At 52.8% G+C, this 20,782-nt stretch overlaps 2 protein-coding genes across 2 annotated transcripts in view; both read right to left on the minus strand.

Moving 5' to 3' along the window:
- The window catches only part of LOC110469778 (uncharacterized), a gene marked incomplete at its 5' end in the record, with an annotated part of 706,345 nt that overhangs the window by 609,816 nt on the left and 75,747 nt on the right, over positions 1-20,782 (minus strand). The gene's annotated exons all lie outside the window — the stretch shown is intronic.
- On the minus strand, positions 9,954-10,718 carry LOC144248759 (olfactory receptor 14C36-like). Its single transcript, XM_077790751.1, has one exon. It carries the CDS (start codon positions 10,716-10,718, stop codon positions 9,954-9,956), a length of 765 nt encoding a protein of 254 aa, XP_077646877.1.

Consider the following 20,782-nt stretch of genomic DNA (forward strand, 5'->3'; position numbering starts at 1 on the left):
AGACTCTCCCCCTGGTTTGCCTTCAAACCAGTACAAAACTCACTGTGCTCATCCCTTGTTTTCCTCCCAAAACAGGATTTCCTATACCCAAACATTCACCAGATGGAGGAGAAGGTTGCAAGGAAAAGGAAGATGCCCTGGGACACCGAGGCAGGTGAGGAGGAAGTCAGTGCCCCTTTCCCCCTTTCTCCTGCTCCATCTCCCAGCCCAGCTCGGCCCCCAGCTGCAGGACAGCCCCGCTGCTGGTGCCCTCCTGCCGGGGACACACTGGGGGGATGTCCTTCCCCTTCCTTGTGGCACGGAGGCAAATCCCATCCTTTCCTTGTCCTTCCTCCCCCAGAGCTGGAGCTGAGGATGGAGACTAGGAAGGAGAAATCCCTGCAGCAGAACCTCATGGAACAGGCTATTCTGAGTGGCTCCACAGTGGAGGAATCCAACGGGAAGGAAAATCCCTGGAGATCCCACTGGAGGAAGGGCTACATACCCAGCCCAGGGTGCTCTGAGGAAGAAATGCCCACCCTGGGTCAGGAAGGTGGGCAGAGCTTCAGCCAGAGCTCAGAGCTGGTGGTGCCTGAGAAGCTTCATGATGGGGAGAAGCCCTACAAGTGCTTGGAGTGTGGGAAGAGCTTCAGCCAGAGCAAAAATCTGAAACAACACCAGATGATTCACACTGGGGAATGGCCCTACGAGTGTGGGGAATGTGGGAAGGGATTCAGCTGGAGCTCCCAACTCATCATCCACCAGCGCATCCACACTGGGGAGAGGCCCTACGAGTGTCCCCAGTGTGGGAAGGGGTTTCACACCAGCTCCAATCTCGTCCTCCATGAGCGGATCCACACTGAGGAGAGGCCCTTCCACTGCCCCGAATGTGGGAAGGGCTTCAAGCGCACCTCCCACCTCATCACCCACCGGCGCATCCACACCGGGGAGAGGACCTATGAGTGTCTCCAGTGTGGGAAGAGCTTTACCCAGAGCTCTCACATGACCAGGCAACAATGGACGCACTGGTGAGGGAAGCCCTGTGAGTGCCCCAACTGCAGGAGGAGCTTCGTGCACCACTCCAGCTTCATTCCCCATTAAAAAACCCACATTGGGAAGAGCCCTGGTTAACCATGTTCCCTGTGATCCATGCTGGGAAGACACCTGTACCTTCTCCTGCCCCTGCCAATGACCTGATGTGGGATTGAAGAACATGAGGATCTGGCCATGGCCCTGTCACTACATTCACTCCCACCTCAGGTCAGTGCCAGGGGCAGGAAAGGGACTCCCTCTCTCTCTTCTCCTGAGGAGAAGGATGTCCTTTCCTGACAGGAGGAAATACATGGCCAGGAAAAGACAGTCATTGATGTTGAAATTTTCCCTGTAAATAGTTTTTCTTATCCCTTCTGTTGTCAATATTTTTTCTGTTCCTGTTTGTTCTTTATCTTGTTGCTCTTCCCAGTAAATTGTTCTTTTCCCATCCCGGGATCTTCCCCTTTTGTGCTTTCCATGGGAGGCGGGAGGGCAGCGAGCGGCAGCGCGGTTTTAGCTGGAGCAGGAAATTGGGGAATCCCATTCCTGAAGCCCAACCTGTGGAAACCAAGCATCCCAGCTGGTGCCAGCCCTGGTGGCCATGGCAGCAGCCTTGGGAGCGGGTCCCTGGCTGGGGCTGAGGGAACCTCTTCACTCTGGTGCCCAGGGACAGGAGTGGAGGGAGCGGCTGCAGCTGAGTCGGGGCAGACTTAGGTTGGATCTCAGGAAAAGGTTTTTGTCCAGAGGCTGCTGGGGCACTGCCCAGGCTCCCCAGGGAAGGGTCACAGCTCCAGGGCTCTCTGAGCTCCAGCAGCGTTTGGACAGCGCTGCCAGGCCCAGGCTGGCAGTGTTGGGGTGTCCTGTGCAGGGCCAGCAGTTGGACTCGAGGATCCTGATGGGTCCCTCCCAGCTCAGCCAATTCTGTGTTTCTGGGATCCATGACCCTGGGGATGGGAGTGCCAATGGTTGCCATGGCAACGGGCTCCAGGCCTGAGCTGGTGTCCATGGCAACCACCCCTGGCATGGGGTCTCCATGGAGCTGCCCAGGGACTGACCATAGCAACAGGGGCTGGGGATGGTTGCCATGGAAACTGACCATAGCAACAGGGGTGGGGATGGTTGCCCTGGAAACTGACCAGAGCAACAGGGGCTGGGATGGTTGCCATGGGAACTGACCATAGCAATGGCCATATTGGGATTTCACCTCCAATGTTGACTGTTGTGACAGACTGAAGGAGATTGTTGGCTGGAAACATTTCATGTGTAGGGGAGGAAGGGGCAGGTCCAGCCTTGCCCTGCCCTGGAACCCCAGCCCTGCCCTGCCCTGGAACCCCAATCCCCCCAGAGCCTCTATCCCAGCCCAGCAGTGTCTGCCAGTCCCCGGCACAGCACAGGCAATGCTCCACAGCCACCTCTGGAGCCCCAGCCCAGCTCCTGAGTGACCAAATGACCCCAAGTCCCACCTGGGGGAAGGCCCAGGAAGACCAAGGGGTATTTAAGGCTGACCACAAGGCAAGCACACATCTTGACTCTACGTCCTCTTGGAATTTCCACCTGAACATTGCTGGAATCCAGGAGTTGGTAGCTGAGTGTGTGCTTCTCTGTATCTTAGTTTTCTCTCTTTCTGTATCTACTTCTACTATTTCTGTACTCTTGCAAATATTGATTAACTTAAAATTGAACAGGCTCAGAGTTTGTGAAGTTGAATGGGCCATGATAATGCTTTGAGAAGTTTTTTTTTTTGTTGATTGAATGCCATATTAAAACGTTTGCCAAAGTTTCACTGATTTTCTAAATTTCCCAGTAAAGTCTGTTTTGTTGCTTAGAACTCCTGAGAAACTCTTGATAGTATTGCTCCAGTGCATCCAACTCAGATGATACAGATTATTGTCATTCCTTTCAAATGTCTCCTTCAGAGAGTTTTTTAGTGGATGGGGGTCAAGGCTTGTGTGTCCTGCTTGGCACAGCCCAGGCAGGGCTTTCACAGCCCCATCCCATACTCCATGTCCCAGCTGGAGCCGCTGGTGCCTCTGAGTTCTGCTGCCCCAGCCCCAGGGACGCTCTCCTTGTCTGCCCATTCCCCCAGGGTCTCTGGGCAGGGATGGCCTCAGTGGGGGCTGCTGACATCCTCAGCAACTTGGAGGCTGCTGCTGAATTTTACTGCTCCAGAGGCTTCTTCAGCCTTCAGCTCTTCAGTTCAGGAATTCAGTGCCCTGGGGCTCATTAACATTCAGAACACCTTAACAAGCCAAGCCTCTGGGAATAATTTGATTTAAGTTATCAAGTCTTCTGTGGTTAATTCAACATGTTTCAGAACCATACTCAGAGTGAATGCATTATTTTTACAAAGACAGTGACAAAAGTTTTTTAGGTCCTGTTTTTTTTTTTTTTCTTTTTTTTTCTTATTGTTAATACATTGATATGTGCAATCTCCAATGGACACTGAAACCAAGCACCTCCTCATGCAGTTTGAATAGATATGAAAATCAAGACCCTTTATGGCTGACAATCCATCAGACTCTGTCCCTACCCCCACCCACCCAGTTCCCCCATCCAAGCCCTGGCACTCAGAGCAGCCTTGTGCAAATCTGAGCTCCCTCCAGCCCAGGCTGCACCTGCAGGTTTCAGCTCCTGGGCTCCAACTCCCACCTGCTTTCCTTGGAGAAGGAGCTGCCCCAGACACAGAGGGATGTTCATTTCTTGCCAGCCAAAAAAGCCAAGGGAAGGCACAGCTTCATCAAATGCACCAATCATTCCTCTGCTAGTTCCTAAATCCACTGTGCGCAGCAGACAGTCTCAGAGCAAAGGAAAACACCTTCTGTGCCCAGCACAGATCCCAAGGTCCCCCCAAACCCTCCCTGCCCTGATTCTGACCAGATTTGCTCTTTGCACACACGAGTCACAGGCTGGAGGCAGGAGCTCCCTCCATGCCCAGAGGGAGGAAAAGAGGGAAAGTGGATGAAGAGGTCTCCTGTGCAGAGCCAAGGTCCAAGTGCAGCCCCTGCAGTGGGAACCACAACTCATCAGGTTTGTGTCCTTTGGGCTCAGGGACTGGTGACACTCAGAGGCACAGAAAGATTTCTTGCCGACAAACACAAGTTGAACATTTGAACAGTTTAATAACCATCACAGGTCTTCCCTCAGTTCTCTGGGGTGTCCCAGCAGCATCTGACATGTCCCCATCCCCAAGGGATTTCCATATAGGTACAGCTTCAGATAAACATATAAGAAAATGTAATTATGTGATAGATATAAACACAATAAGGATGTTGACTGATATGATATTTATATTAACTTTAGAAAAATTGAACAACTCCCTGAAGCTCAAAGCATGAAACCAGTCATCTGAGAGGAACTTGAATGACCAGAAAGCATCTGGATGCGTAAATCTGGGAGCAGCAGGATGTACATTGATCCATCTGGCCTGGTGAAGAGATGCCCTTAGACATGGCCATTTCAACGGGAGAGCTGGAAACACCTGAAGGAAAAGGGAGAGCAAGGAATAAACAGAATATTGGCGACACAAGTGGAAGGCAATGTCAGTATTTCTCCTCCTGCCATTAGTACAGGAAATTCCTGTTCCTGGACAGACAACTTTTGTCTTTCTTAAAAGTACTGAACTAACCCAGAAAATAAAAAATTTCCATCCATAGTATGAGAAGTACAAGTATTAAAACCTGAGCCCCCTTCCAGACAGACATCAGCTGTGTGCCCATGAACAGGCAGTGCCACTTGTGCCCTGAGGTGCCGAGCTGGGACTGGATCTCTCAGAGAGGAGCTGAGGCAGAGCAGAGCACCTTGCAAGCTGCAGGTCCCTGCCAGCCTCGCAGGGCTCCTGTGCCATCAACATCTGCTCTGCTCCAGTCAGGAACAGGGCCCAGCACGGTGCCGGGACCATCAGAGAGCTGAGGTGTGTGCTGGAATTCCATGCCCTCCCCATGGCGCAGCAGCCCTGCATTTCCCTGCTCCAGCCTTGGTCTCCAGCACAGCCATGGAGGCTCTTTGGGCTCCTGAGTGTTCCTGCAGCCCCCAAGGGCAGCTGAGCTCTGCCTTGGGCACAGGCAGCCCTGGCCAGCGCAGGCCATGCTCAGCAATTCCTTGTCTGTGCCCGGCCTTGCTGCCAGCCCCGGCAGCGGCTGCGTGGCCCCTCGGTGGCCCTGTGCTGGCCCAGCCATGGTGCCACAGCCCCTGTGCAGCCCAGCCCAGGACAGGAGCATTGCGGCTGGGAACGGCCCCTGTGCCGTGGGGCCCTGGGCAGCCTTGGGGCTCTGTGCCCCATGGCCTCCCTGCTGGGCAGCCTCTGCCAGCTCCTGCCGAGCCCGTGGCACCTGTGGGGCTGCACAGACAGCCCTGCCCGGGCTCTGCCGGCCTCGGGGCCAGCAGAGAGGCGGCCAGGGCTGGCCATGGCCGGGAACAGGCCCTGAGCCCCGCAGGAGGATGGAGCTGGGCCACAGCCAAACTCAGCCCAGGGCAGAGCTGGGCTCAGCAGCCAGGGCTGCCCAGGGCTGGCACAGACAGAGGCTGGCGCTGACAAATGTCCTGGGCCCCTCCCTGCTCTGTCCGTGCCCCAAGGACACAGAGCAGCCTCCTCTCTGGGGCTCTTGCCTGTTTTCAATGCCTGCCCAGGCGCTGGCCCTGCCCCACAAGGCCTGGGCTGAGTCCTGCCCCTGCCCGCTCAGCCAGGCTGAGATGGACACTGATGGTTCCTGTGCCAGGCTCTCCCAGCCCAGCCCAGCTCCCTGCCAGCTCTGCCAGCTGCCCTGAGCTCTGGGCAGCACCAAGGGCCTCTCCCCAGCACAGCCCAGCCGGCTCTGGCCCCACAGCTCTGCTCAGCCCAGGCTGCTCTGGGCACTGCCCCACGGCCTCAGCCCCTGCCAAGGGCACAGCAGCAGCTGCAGCTCAGCCAGGACTCAGCCCCACCATGGGGGAAGGGGCTTGGCCAAGGCCAAAGGAGCTCCCTGGCTGCCCTGCTCCCCTCTGCCTGAGGTGCTGAGAGCTCTGCAGCCCCTCCTGCCATCCCATCTGCCCAGGCCAGCACAAGAGCCCCGGCCCTGGGGCCCTCCAGAGCTGCTCCTGCTCCAGGCCCAGGGCCCATCCCAGAGCTGGGGCAGCCACAGAGCTGTGCCCATTTCTGTTCATTGCTGCTCTGATGGGGATGCATCCTCAACCACTTGGGGGTTGATGATGAATTTTACTACTCCAGAGGCCTCTTCTTTCTTGAGCTCTTCAGTACAGGAAATCAGTGGGAAAAGCTCATAAACATATGTTCAAAATGCCCAAAGAAGAAAAACCTCTGGGAATAATTGAAGATTTCAATTCTTCTGTGGTTAATTAGGCAGATTTCACAAGTGCCTTTAAAGTGAATATACTATAGTTAAAACAACGCAGATATAATTGTTTGTCCTGTTTTCTTTTCCTGTTTATAGATTGATATTGGCAATGTCAAATTGATATTGACTCTCAGCACCTTCTAGTGCAGTTTGAACAGATATGAAAATCAAGACCCTTCATGGGTGACAATCAGTAACACTTTGTACCTTCCCCCACCCCACAATTTCCCTCATCCAAGCCCTGGCACTCCTATGGATCAGGAATGGTGTGGCCAGTAGGAGCAGGGCAGTGATTCTTCCCATGTGCTCAGCACTGGTTCAGCAGCACCTCGAGTGCTGTGTCCATTTCTGGGATCCCCAATTTAGGAAAGACATGGAGGGTCTGGAGTATGTCCAGAGAAGGGCAACAAGGCTGGTGAGGGGTCTGGAGCACAAATCCTGTGAGAAGTGGCTGAGGGAGCTGGGGTTGTTGATCCTGGAGAAGAGGAGGATCAGGGGAGACCTCATCACCCTTCACAAATCCCTGACAGGAGGGTGCAGACAGGTGGGGGTCGGGCTCTTTTCCAAGAAAAGAGGGACAGGGCAAGAGGACACAGCCTTCAGCTGCACCAGGGGATGTTTAGGCTGGACATCAGGAAATATTCTTCACACAAAGGGTGACTGGGCATTGGAATGGGATGCCCAGGGAGGTGGGTGAGTCACCGTCCCATCCCTGAAAGTGTTTCAGGAAAGACTGGCTGTGGCACTCAGTGCCATGGTCTGGGTGACAAGGTGGTGTTGGGTCCCAGGTTGGACTTGATGCTCTCCAAGGCCCTTTCCAGCCTGGTTGATTCTTTGATGATTGTGACACTGCAGGGCCCTGGGGAAGCAAGGGGCCACTGTGACACTGCGGGGCCTGGTGGCACTGAGAGGACCATGGTGACACTGTGTACGACATGGCACCACAGAGCCACGGGGCCGCTGTGACACTGTGGGGCTGAATGGGAACAAAGAGTGCATTGTGAGAGTCTGGGTCCTGGTGGGACCAAAGAGGCCACTGTGACACTGCAGGGCCTTGTGGAACCTCGCAGAGCTTTGTGACAGAGCAGGACCTCATGTCATGATGGGGCCATTGTGACCCTGCAGGGCCCCATGGAACCATGGGGCCTGAGCTGCTCCTCAGGGACTCCTGGAATGAAGGAAACATGTTTGACACCGTGGTAGCCTTTGGGACCAAGAGGCCATTGTGACACTGTGGGAGCAAGGAGAGCATTGCTGCCCTGCCAGACCTCATGGAACCAAGGATCCACTGTGACACTGCACGGCTTTGTGGGACCACGGTGACATTGTGACCCTGCAGGGCCCAAGGATCCAAGGGACTTTGTGACACCAAGGGGTCCCAGGGACCCAAAGGGACATTGTGTCACTGGGAGAACTCATGGAATCTGCTGCCCAGAACTCAGGGAGACCATTGGGACACTCTGAGGCCTCATGGAACCATGGTGACACCAAGTTGTCTGGGAGTGTGGATCTGCTGGAAGGTAGGAGAGCTTTGCACAGGGCCCTGGACAGGCTGGATCCAGGGCCCAAATCCAACAAGGTGAGGTTTAACAAGTCCAAGTGCCGGGTCCTGCACTTTGGCCACAACAACCCCTACAATGCTACCGGCTGGGGACAGAGGGGCTGGACAGCAGCCAGGCAGAAAGGGACCTGCAGGGACTGATGGACAGCAGGCTGGACATGAGCCAGCAGAGTGCCCAGGTGCCAAGAAGGCCAATGGCTCCTGGCCTGGATCAGGAATGGTGTGGCCAACAGGAGCAGGGCAGTGATTCTTCCTCTGTGCTGGGCACTGGTTTGGCAGCACCTCGAGTTCTGTGTCCAGTTCTGGGCTCCCAAATTTAGGAAGGATATGGAGGGGCTGGAGCATGTTCAGAGAAGGGCAACAAGCCTGGGGAGGTTTCTGGGGAGAAAGTCCTTTGAGAAGCAGATGAGTGAGCTGGGGTTGTTGATCCTGGAGAAGAGGAAGCTCAGGGGAGAGAAAGTGGGGTCAGGGCATAGCTTGGACTTGATGATCTCCAAGGACTTTACCAAACTTTCGGATTCTGTCATTCACTGAAACCACCCTTGGAGCAGTGGCAGGAGGAGCCCTGGGCCTCCTCTTCAGAAGCTCCAGCAGCCCAGGTCCCTCAGCTTCTCCTCACAGCCCCAGAGCCCATCCTGTCAGTCCTGCAGAGCCTCTGCAGCTCCTCCTCACTGCCCAGAACAGGGAGCCCCACAGCCAGACACAGCAGCCCAGATGTGCCCCCCTGGCCTGGGCTGCCTCTGGCAAGGGAGCAGCACCAGGCACTGCAGGAGCCTGCAGACAATTCCTGCAGCACTTGTGGGATGATCCTGTTCCCCAAGGGACGTTCCCATGGTGCCAAGTCAGGAACTGCAATGGGGAGTGGGGCCAGAGAGGAAAGGGCAAACAGGGATGGGCTGTGTGCAGCGGAGAAAACAGGGCTGGGCAAGAGGAAGAAATTTGTATCAGGAAGAGTAAAGAAAGCAAAGGTGAAGCCAAGGAAATGCTCAGGGCAGTATGGGGGTGGCTGCCAGGCAGCCCTGGCTCTGAGCAGCAGCATCTGCAGTGGGACAGGAAACTCCCAGCTGATGGGAACAAACTTTTTGTCTGATTGCAGAGGCCAGGACAAATCTGAGTGGTTTCCCTGGTGTCCCCCAGCCCTTCCTGGCCCCAGGGGCTGATGGCATTTGTGCTGCCTCAGGTCCATGTCCCCACAGCACCAGCATGGGGGTGCTCCCACCTGCTGTGTGCAATGCAAACAGGGGCTGCTGAGCCAGTGCTGCCGTGTCTGTGCCTGCAAGGATGCGGCACCTCTGTGAGCTGGGGGAGAGGCCAGGGCTGCAGAGGGGGATGTTGTTGGCAGCTCCATGAGGACGCTCTGGGACGCTGCCCTGGGCTGTGCAGCGCACTGGGGATGGATCAGCCCCTGCTCTGCTGCTCCTTCCCATCTCCCCCAGGGCCCTTGCAGAGCACCAGCCATGCTGTTTGCCCCCAGCCTGCCTGCGGCCAGCCTGGGGCTGCTCACGGGGGTTTTCTGTGCTGAGCATTGGCCTGGCCGTGTTCTTGAGAGAGCCTGGGCAAGGAGCCTGGAGCCCCCAGGCCCTGGCCTGAGGCGTCAGCGCTGCCCCAGCAGTGCCCATGGCCTGTCCCTGCTGCAGCCCCGGCACTGTCACCCCCAGGACTGTGCCCGGCCCCGAGAGCACTCAGGCCCTGCAGCAACACCAGGGCCACCAGGGCAGCGGGGCAGGGCCACGGGAGCAGCACTGGCAGCACCAAGTGCTGCTGCTCCTGGGCACAGCTGCTGTGCCAGCCCTGATCTGCCCCAGCTCTGCACACAGACATTGCTGCTGCAGCTCCAGAGAAGGCAACAAAAGGACGTCTCTGCAGAAAACTTGCTGGGAGATCCTTTAGCACCTTTAGAGCCACCAAAATTAAGAATTGGCACAAACAATGATATTTATTGTGGACAATATGAAAAAAGTAAAACAAACAAAAGAAATTCACAACCAAACCAACAGGAAGTATCAAATATTACTTCTATTACACATGATTAGCAGAATTTGGCCAGCAGTTTAATGTTCCTGAAACCATCCAGTCATCAGTTTCCGCACTGCAGCCTTGAGCTCCTGGTTCCTCAGGCTGTAGATGAGGGGGTTCAGGGCTGGAGGCACCACTGAGTACAGAACTGACAGGGCCAGATCCAGGGATGGGGAGGAGATGGAGGGGGGCTTCAGGTGAGCAAACACTGCAGTGCTGAGGAACAGAGAGACCACAGCCAGGTGAGGGAGGCAGGTGGAAAAGGCTTTGTGCCGTCCCTGCTCATTGGGGATCCTCAGGACAGCCCTGAAGATCTGCACATAGGAAAAAACAATGAACACAAAACAACCAAATCCCAAACCCACACTAACTGCAATGAGCCCAAGTTCCCTGAGATAAGATTTGGCGCAGGAGAGCTTGAGGATCTGGGGGATTTCACAGAAGAACTGGCCCAGGGCATTGCCATGGCACAGGGGCAGGGAAAATGTATTGGCTGTGTGCAGCAGTGAATAGAGAAAGGCACTGGCCCAGGCAGCTGCTGCCATGTGGGCACAAGCTCTGCTGCCCAGGAGGGTCCCGTAGTGCAGGGGTTTGCAGATGGACACGTAGCGGTCGTAGCACATGATGGTCAGGAGGAAAAGCTCTGCTGAGATGTAGAACATAAAGAAAAAGAGCTGTGCAGCACATCCTGAGTAGGAGATGTTTCTGGTGTCCCAGAGGGAATTGTGCATGGCTTTGGGGACAGTGGTTAAGATGGAGCCCAGGTCGCTGAGGGCCAGGTTGAGCAGGAAGAAGAACATGGGCGTGTGCAGGTGGTGGCCACAGGCTACGGCGCTGATGATGAGGCCGTTGCCCAGGAGGGCAGCCAGGAAGATGCCCAGGAAGAGGCAGAAGTGCAGGAGCTGCAGCTGCCGCGTGTCTGCCAGTGCCAGCAGGAGGAAGTGGCTGATGGAGCTGCTGTTGGACATTTGCTGTGGCTGCACATGGGCACCTGTTCATGGAGAAAGGACAGGGACAAGTCAGGAGAGGCTGCTTGGAGCCAAAACTGGGCCATTCCCTGCAGCCTCTCCTGCTGGCACTCACCCACCCTTGTTCCTGCTCTGGGAAAACCTTCACCCAGGTCCCTGCCTGAGCTCCAGCTGTGCTGGCTGAGTGTGCCAGGAGCAGTCAGGGCTGTATGTGGGGGCTCTGGAGGAGCCATCCCTGCCCTGCTGCCCTGGGTTTGTGGCCATTTGGCAGAGGGACAAGGGTGGATATTCAGGATTTTTCAGGGGAATCACTCCTACTGCAGAAAGGCTTGCTACCATCTGCACTCCCAGGTCAAAAGGATGGAAGGAGATGGTTTTAGGAACTGTGTTCCTACCCACTCACAATTGCTGGCTCTCAGAGGTCAGAAATCCCCAGAATTCCTGCTGCACTCAGAGTTTGCCACTGAGAGATGTGAGAGGCAAAGGATTCCCTGTGGCTGAGGGAAGGTGACGGGCTGGATGGGTTTTTTCCCCCAGCACTGCTGTTCAGCCCCCTCTCTTTCCCTGAGCATCTCCCTGGGCCTGGACATCCCCTCCTGAGAGGTGCCTTGTCCCTGCCAGCGCTCACAGAGCCCATCCCACCCTGTGTGCCCTCGGCCCGGCCCTACAGAAACCTGCCTGTGTGCAGGGCCCTGGCTGGGGCAGGCTCTGTGTGCAGCTGGGCAAGGGCAGCTCAGGAGAGCCCTGCTGGGCCCTGCAGAGGTGATGCTGCTGCTGCCCAGGGCTGAGGAGTGGCTGAAGGCCCTTTGGGAGCTCCCAACAGAGAGACTGACCACCCAAAGTCACAGTTCTGGAGTCTCTGTAAATGTTCAAACATTCCTTTGATGATCCTGTGTGTCCCTTTCAACTCAGAATGTTCTGTCATTCTGGGATTACAATTCCTGTTCTGCTTTTCTCATCCCCCTGTTGTCTATAATCAAAAGAGAAAAAAAAAAGCTCCTTGCAACAATGTAGAACAGTGAAGTAAAAACCAGACCTTTATTGGAAGCTTCCCGGTGTCCCAGAGGGGATGAGGCACACCCAGCCCCTGATTTCAACAATTTGTTAAGGATATTTAGGATATTTAACAGGAACATCCAATGGGATATTCAGTACCCAGTTACACACCCGTGGCTCAACCCACTGGAATAAGTCCAGGGCCTTCTTTGTCCCAGTTTTTCTTATCACTGCTCACATTCAAAACCCAAAATACTCTTCTTGTGGGTTCTCTTTGATAAAAAGATTATATAGCACTTTAAAAATGTATTTAGACAGATTATAGTTCTAAAATCTAAGAGAAGGTAAGGAAACATACTAGAGTTAATTAAGGATCATAAATACATTAAATATATAATAGTAGTTAAAAAGAGTTATTTAAGAGTTTAATAGAGTTAGTTAAGGATTATAATTTTAAAACTACGCAAAAGTAATTTACAGAACTATGAATATATGAAAAATATATAAAAAGCAAAAATATTTTTATCATCATCACAACTTCATCATCTTTCTCCAAGCAGAGAACTGAAAACACTCTCAGGAAAGCTCCTGACCTTTACAGCAATCTTAGGCTTACCTTCTTTAGGAAGTGCCCTCCAGAGCTGTGCCCTGGAGCTGGTCTGGAGCTGGGAGCAGCCCTGCCCCAGCCAGCCCCTCTCAGCAGCAGCACCTGCCCTGCTCAGGGTGGCTCCTTCCCCCCACAGCTCCTGGCCAGCGCTGGGAGCAGCTCCAGGACCGGCTGAGAGCTGTCCCTGGCAGGCAGCAGAGTCCCTGGCCCAGCACAGCGCCCTGGGCTGCAGGACCCTGCTCTGCAGGACAGCCCTGGGCACCCCTGGCTGCTCTGCACAGGAGATGAGCAGAGAATGCACTCACAGGGTCTGTGGGCATTGGGATGTTCCAGCTTTAGGAGATCTCTCCAGGAGCTGCAGCTGCACTGTCCTACAGCCAGAGGTTCCTGTGCCAAGGGCTGGCAGTGATTCTGCCCCAGGCACTTCTCAGCCCCTTCCCAGTTCTGACTGATTGAAGCTCTCTGTGCCTCTGTGCTGTGCCCGGGCTGGCTGCAGGCAGTGCCCCAGCCCTGCTGGGCTGGCAGAAGAGCTGCTCAGCAAGAGAAATGTGCTTTTGAAGCTCTGCTTGGTTACCAGGATCACCCTCTGTGCCAGGAGCCCGGCCCAGCTCAGCAGCACAGACACAGCACAAGGACTTTAATGACCCTCTGGGGCTTTGTGCTCAGGCCCTGAACATCAGGCCCTGGGAGGGAGCTGCAGAAACCTCTGCAGAACTCCAAGTCAGAATCCAACTCCAAAGTTTCTTGGACTTTTAATGGGTCCCACTGAGGGACACGACTGAGAAAGTGTCCCCAGGCCCCAGGCAGAGCAGAGAACTGGAGGCACTGATGCCAGGTGGGGACAAAGAGAAGCCAAGTCTTGGTGCCCTGGGGCACAGCAGGGTCTGTGCCACCAAGGGCTGTGAGGAGACACCTTGTCCTAAGGCCCTGGGGCCTCCTGGCACAGCCCCAGCCAGGCTGGGCACTTTCAGCCCCTGGTCCTGCCCTCAGCATCCCCCCATGCCCACATCCCAGTGGCCTCAAGGATCTGCTGGAAGGAGTCCCTGGGGAGCCTTGGTCAGGAATGGCCCTGGGGGCTCCTTCATGCTCCCAGGGACTGCAGGTTTTTCAAACGACTTTGGCTTTTCCTTTTGCCTTGGAGTCTTTGAGAGGTTTCTGCAATCATGGCCCCAATTATCTACTGTAATTAGTCCCTGGAGAGGCTTTGTACTCACAATCAGTTGGGCTCATTAATGCTTTGAGATACACAACTTTTTTCTGGTACTTTGGATTTTCCTTCCTACATTGAGTGTTTTTTGTGCCATTTTGAGTCTCTGAGAGGTTTTTGTGCAATCCTGGACTCCAATTCTCTCCTCCAAGGAGGCCAAGAGGAGCCGGTGTTAGGGATGGACTTCATGGGGACCCATTCATTCTTTGAGACACTTCGGGGTTTTCTTCTGATTTTGACATTTGGAAAGGTTTGTGCAATGTCCTCTCAAGCCCTGAGGTTCCAGGGCTCAGCTCCAAATGCAGAATGGGTCTCATTAGGATCAAGCAAGTCCTGACAAACCATGGGTCTGCCTTGATTTCCCTCTTGACTGGAGCAGTTCAACAGGAAGATTTCTATGGTAGTTTTCGTTTGCCTATTTGAGATTTCTCGGCCAATGCATCAATTAGTGTAGTGGGTTCAGTGCTGACTAATTACCAGTGCACACACTAGAATATACTTACTCATTTCCTGCTCTGAGATAGGATTAGGAGAAAGGAAAATTTGGCTCAAAATTAAGGAGTGTAAAGAAAAGTTTGTTGACAGTAACTAAAAGAAGGAGTAATAAGGATCAGAACAAAATTTCAGAATACTTCCCTTCTCCATAAAACCTTTTCTTACTTACTGATTATGTAAAGGGACAAAGCAAAAAATTTTCAGTCACTTTACCACCTCTAGAATAGTCCTACTTTAGTTCAATTAGAGAGAGGAGTCTCTCTTTCTTGCTATGGAGACTTCTCCACAAGGAAACAGTGCTCTTGCGGCTCTTGATTTCCATGAATAGCAGCCACTCAGAAAAAGTGAAATCATGACACCCCTCCCATCTTTTCACAGCCATTCATGTGTTTATGGGCCATTCAGCTTATGGGATATTAGTTTCAAGATGAGCTGTTTAAGAGCAAAGATTGTCTTAATCTCTTTCTGAAATCATCTTCATCTTTGCAGAGATCTTCTCACCCTGAGGGCACAGGGTCTCATCACTCTGCTCTTTCTCTGTTCATACTTCTCATGGGATCACAGCTACTTCAACATTTGCTTACTTTACCATGGAGGCCTTTGCTGAAACAAGTCATTTCCTCTTACTTTCCAATGCCTTATAGGGAAAAAGAGAGTCTGATGTATCCATGACATCCTTCTCCATAGCTTTAGCAGAGGATTTCAGCTCCAAGATCAAGGCATCTCCTCATCCCTCCTATCTGGGACTCAACTTCCTCTTCAGTGACCTTGGTGTGTTCATGTTGCTCCTCTGTGTGTCTGCCCTGTGTCCTTTTCTCTCACTGGAGGGAGGATGGCAGCACTGGCAGAGTCAATATCTCCCCTTGGCCTGCAGATGTTTTCATGACCCTGGCTGGGCTCGGTGGCCGCTTCTAATTTTGGCCATGGTCCCTGGACATGAAGACCAGTTCTTTTCCATAGGAATGAAGGAACAGAGCCCCACTGCTTTTGGGGCAGATGAGAAGTGACCACCAGAGGCAAAGGCCAGCCAGAGCTGTCAGATTCTGTTTTAGAGATACCCTTGAATACAGGAAATTTTTAAGGCAGAGTGTCAGTTTTGGCAATGGGCATCTGAAAAGACAGACGGTTCTTTTCCATAAAAATGAGAGCACGGAGCCGCAGTTCTCCAGGAGCTGATGAGAGGCAGCCCTTGACATCCCAACATCAGCCAGATCTGTCAGGTGGCCCCTGGCAGGCCAAGCCAGCCAGACCTGTTCCATGTTCCCTCAGTTCCATGGGGCCCCAGAGTGTCCCAATGGACCCTTGCTTCCAGGATGCCCTGAGGTGTCACAATGCCCCCTTGGTGACACCAGGCCCTGAAGGGTCAGAATGGTCTCCATGGTTCCATCAGGCCCCACAGAGTCATAATGGTCTCTGGGTCCATGAAGCCCCGCGGTGTCACCATGGCCCCTTGGTTCCATGGGCTCCAGTGGTGCCACAATGATCCCCTTGGTTCCATGAGGTGCCCACAGTGTCACAGTGATCTCCATGGGAAGGAAAGCACCGAGCCCCAGTGTGGCAGGGGCAGCCACCAGAGGCCAAGGCCAGACAGACTTGGTGGTACTGGCAGATTTGGACTGGGAGCAACCCTTGGATATACAGAATTTTAGCCGTGGAATCCCACTTTCAGGCATGGGCACCCAAACTAGAAGGACAGTTTTCCAAAGGAAGGAAAGCACAGAACACCAGTGTTTTGGAGCCAGGTTAAAGGCAGCCACTAGAGGCCTATGGCAGCCAGACCTCTCTGTCCTGGTAGCTTTTGTCTAAAAGCAACCCTTGGATATAGGGAATTTGGGATGTGGAATCCAATTTTTGGTCATTTCTGCATAGAAAAGAAGAACAGTTCTTTTCCATAGGAAGGAAAGCACAGAGCTCCAGTGTTTCAAAAGCAGGTGAGAGGCAGCCCCCAAGTGTCCAAGGGCAGCCAGACCTGTCTCTCCTGGTTGATTTCACATGTGACCAATCCTTGGATGCACGGAGTTTTGGAGGTGGAATCCCAGTTTTGGCCATAGGTGCCTGGACAGGATGGATGATTTTTTTCCTACAGAAAAGAAAAACATGAAGTCCAAGTGTTCTGGAAGAAGATATGAGGTGGCCACCCTTAGGCCAGACCAGCCAGACCTGTCTCTCCTGGCCCTTTTCATCTAGGGACTATCCTTGGACACAGGGCATTTTGGAGGTGGAATCTCAGTTTTAGCCGTGGTTGCCTGGACAGGAAGATTAATTATTTTCATTAGGAAGAAAAGCACAGAGCTCCATGTTTCAGAGGCAGATGAGTGCCAGCCCTCAAGGAAGCCAAGGCCAGCCAGACTTGTCAGTCCTGGCAGCTTCTGAGAGATATTCTTGGATATAGGGGTTTCTGGAGGCAGATGCCGCATTGTGGCCACGGGTGCATAGTTGAGATGGGTGGTTTTTCACATAAGTAAGAAAAGCACATGATCACAGTGTTTGAAAGGCAGATGAGAGGTGGCCCCTGGGTGGCCAAGGCAGCCAGACTTGTTTCTCCTGGCAGATTTCATCTGGGAACAATCCTTGCAATACAAGGAAATTTGGAGAACAAATCCTGGTTTTGGCCATAGGCCCCTGGAAGAGAAGGACAGTTCTCTCCCAGAGGAAGGAAAGCCCAGAGCCCCAGTGCTTCAGGGGCAGAGGAGAAGCAGCCTTTGACATGCCAAGGTCAGCCAGACCTGTCAGGTGGTCCCCAGGAGGCCCAGCCAGCCAGACCTGTTACATGTTCCCTTGGTTCTGTGGGACCCGACAGTGTCACAATGGTGTCCTTGGTTCCATCAGGCCCTGGAGTGTCACAATGTTCCCCTTGCTTCTGCAGTGTCACAATGGCTTTGTGCTTCCATGAGCCCTTGCAATATCACAATGGCTTCATGGTTCCACAAAGCCCAGATGTGTCACAATGGTCCCTCAGCTCCGTGTGCCCTCACTGTGTCACAACGGCTCCTCTGTGACACTGCGGCTGCACAAGGTCACCATGGACCCTTGGTTCCTTGGGGTCTCTGAGTTCACAATGGTCTCCTTGATTCCATGAGGCAGCACAGTGTCACCTTGGCCCCTTGGTTCCATGAGGTTCCCCAATGTCACCGTGGTGTCCTTGGACCTGCATTGTCACAACTGACCTGTGGTAATCACATATCCTCTGAACAGAGAGAGAGAGATTTTCCTGGGAAGGTTTGAGAAACCTCAGAGAAAAGAATGAGAAACAATTCTCATCTTTACTTACTGCACCTGTTGCTGTGCTCATGTGGAATGTGTTATGGAGATTTGTTTACCAAAGGGTGATTTCTAAATTGGCCAATGGTGGCAATGTTTGAGTTTCAATTAGCCAGTCTGGTCTGTCTGTATCGGACTGTCTGCAAGAGCCATAAGTATTTCATAGCGTTACAGTATAGAATAATGTAGTAAAGTAAATGATCAGCCTTCTGGAATCATGGAGTCAGTGCTAATTATTACCAGCCAGGGATGCCCTGCTACGATAATTATCCAAGTCAATCTTCCCTTACCTCTGAATGCTAAACAGAATAGGCTTAACAGGCATGTCAGCAACACCAACCACTGTAGACCCAAAGAGCAGGCTGAAGGGTTGGGAGAAAATTGCCCCTGGTGTAATTTCCTCACAGTGGGTACCATTATCAAAGTCATTCCAAGCACATACAGTCAGTGTGTGCTAGCCTCGAGTCCATGTGCCCACCGTCCAGAGGAAATTAAAAACCCATAAATTCCTCACCATATTAACCCATCAAACAAATTGGATAGCAGCCACATTAGCCATAGGTATAGGATGGGAAAAATGTAGCCACAATCATGTGCCACCCAAAACAGGGTCCGCTAGACCACATGGTGACATCTAACAAGGTTTCTATATCCAGTACACACACACACACAAAAAAAAAATGTTACTCAAGAATTGTTATTTTCATTTCACCATTTTCCTCTTGACACCCTTGGGCTGCACACGGGGTGCCAGAATTGGTCTTGGTTTACAAGAGATGTGTCTGCCAGGGAATCTGGAAAAAAGCCTCCTGTGGACGTGCCTCCAGCAGGACTCGAGAAAGCAGCAAGCTGGGCTGGCTCGATGTCTCAGCAGGCAGGGGCTCCAAGCAGGGCAGGGAGATCCCAGCTAAGGATCCTGGACACCAGAGAAGACGGGTATAGGTCTCTCTTTTAGTGGGGCAGGTGCTAATAAGGTCCCAGTTTAGTGGCTGTTCTCAGGAGCAGAGGCTCACCCCATGACAGAAGAAGCAGCTCTGGGCTGGGCTCTGACAGCAGCAGTGGAACCTCCCTTCTCCAAGAGCAGTGTCTCTGATCATCCTCCTCCCAAAATAAGGGATCAGCTGACAATCATCAGCCAATGATAAGGAATGAACAGAAAGAAAAAACCCAACACTGGTTTGCCATTCTTAATCCTGTGGGACAAATTCTATAAAGGTTTAATTCCACCTTTATAACTGTTTACATATGATCTCTTGAAAAGTCAAGGGCAGGAATTGGAACCTGCTGCTCCAAGGCTCCTCTCACAAAAGGAGTTTGGAAAGCCTGGAGGTCCTTGGAGGTATTTGGGGATCTAAAGGGGCTATTGGGGGTCCTTTATGCAGCTCCTGATGTGACAGGAGCTTCTCTAATGAACTTTACCTAAAGCTCCCACCCTGCCCATGACAGGAGCCCCTGTGAGTGCCTGTGACATCCCAGCACTTTGGCAGCCTGGAGACACTTAGAAAGTCCCCATGGAACCCCTCTGAGAGCCTGTCAAAAAATCTGATCCTTACTAGGCAAACTGTCGGATGTTAACTGAAAGGTTGGTGGTTCAAGCCCAGCCAGGGATGCTGTTTATGTCAGAATCTGTGGTATTTAAATGATCCCGAAATTGTAGAAAGTTGCTGTCTTTCAGCCCTGCTGCCAAAGAAGAAGTCATAATTCATTTGTGCTGGTTTTCAAGGTTGTTTTATCTTGCTTATCTATAACATGTTCTGCTGCCCTGCCGCAGGTCTGTCCTGCAGGACAGGGTGTGGGGCTCTGCCCTCAGTGGGATGTTACAAACATTAAATACCAGAAACTACATGTGCTATATTTACAATAACGTGCCAATATCTATCACCTACTTTGAACAGTGTGTCCCCAGCCTAAACCAATAGAAAAATGCCAACACTACAGTGAAACATGGAGGGCATGAAGAAGAATAAAAAAGACAAGGCACACCCAATTTCCTCCATCTGGCCTCCTTTGAACCCCTTATCTATAATCCTAAAATTCTATATTTGCACCCATGTCACACTAATATTACTCATATCAAACACTCAGAGCTCGTAATTCATCCTTTAAGATTGAAAACTCTTTTCCATGGACAGAGATCACAGACAGTGTCTCTCAGGGCTCTGTACAGAGGGGTTCCTGACCCCCTGCCAGGGTCCCAGGACTTTCAGGCTAGCCAGAGGGAAGCTCTGGATTCCCATAGAGGTGGAACCCAAATTTGGCCATGAGCACTTGGATGAGAAGGAGAGTTCTTTTCCATAGGAAGGAAAACACAGAGCCCCATTGTTTCAGCAGCAGATGAGAAGAGGCCCTCCACATGCCAAGGTCATCTGGAGCAGTCGATTTGTCCCCAGGAGGCCAAACCAGCCAGACCTGTTCCATGTTCCCTTGGCTTTATGATGCCCCATAGTGTCACAATGGCACCTTGGATCCATGAGGCTCCACAGAGTCATAGTGGAGCCTAGATTCCATGGGGTCCAGCAGTGTCACAATAGCCATGGGTTCCAGAAGGCCCTGCAGTGTCACAATGGTCCCAATGATTCCATGAGGCCTTGCAGTGCCCTGGTGATCTCCATTGTTCCCCAGGACCCACAATGGCAGGGGACTCCTCTGTTCCTTGAGGCCCACAATGTCACAATGGACCTTTGGACCCTGGGAGTTTGCGGTATCACAATGGTTTACTTTGGCTCCACAGTGTCACAATGGAACACTGATGATACGAGGCCCCGCAGTGTCACAATGGACCTTTGGTTCCCTGCAGCCCTGCAGTGCCACAAAGGCCTCTTGGTTTCACGAGGCCCCACAGTGTCACAATGGTCCTCTTGGTTCTGTGGGGACCCCCAGGGTCACAATGGTCTCACTGGTGCCATGAGGCCTCACAGTGTCACAATGCTTTGCTTATTCCATGGGGCCTCATAGTGATCCCATGAGTCACCTCAGTGTCACAATGGTCCCTTGGTTCCATGAGGCTGTGAAGTCTCTTAATGGTGACTCCATGACTCCATGAGACCTTCCAATGTCACAATGGACCTTTGGCTCCCTGGGGTCTTGCCATGTCACAATGGTCCCTTGGTCCCATGACACCCCAAAGAGTCATAATGGTCTCCACAGTACCCTGAGGCCCTGTGGTATCACAGTGGACCCTTGGTTTGATGAGGCCTCTCAGTGTCGCAATGATCCCGACATTCCATGGTGCCCCACAGTGTCACAATGGTCCCTTGGTCTCACAGGCCCCAAAGTGTCACAATGGCCCCTTAGTTCCATGGTGCCCCACAGTGTCACAATGGTCCCTTG

This window comes from Lonchura striata, unplaced genomic scaffold (assembly GCF_046129695.1).
Source record: "Lonchura striata isolate bLonStr1 unplaced genomic scaffold, bLonStr1.mat Scaffold_85, whole genome shotgun sequence".
NCBI classification, from domain to species: Eukaryota; Metazoa; Chordata; class Aves; order Passeriformes; family Estrildidae; genus Lonchura; species Lonchura striata.

Bases quoted from the DNA above. Each gene is read 5' to 3' on its own strand.
- LOC144248759 (XM_077790751.1), bottom strand. From the start codon at position 10,718: ATGTTCTTCTTCCTGCTCAACCTGGCCCTCAGCGACCTGGGCTCCATC.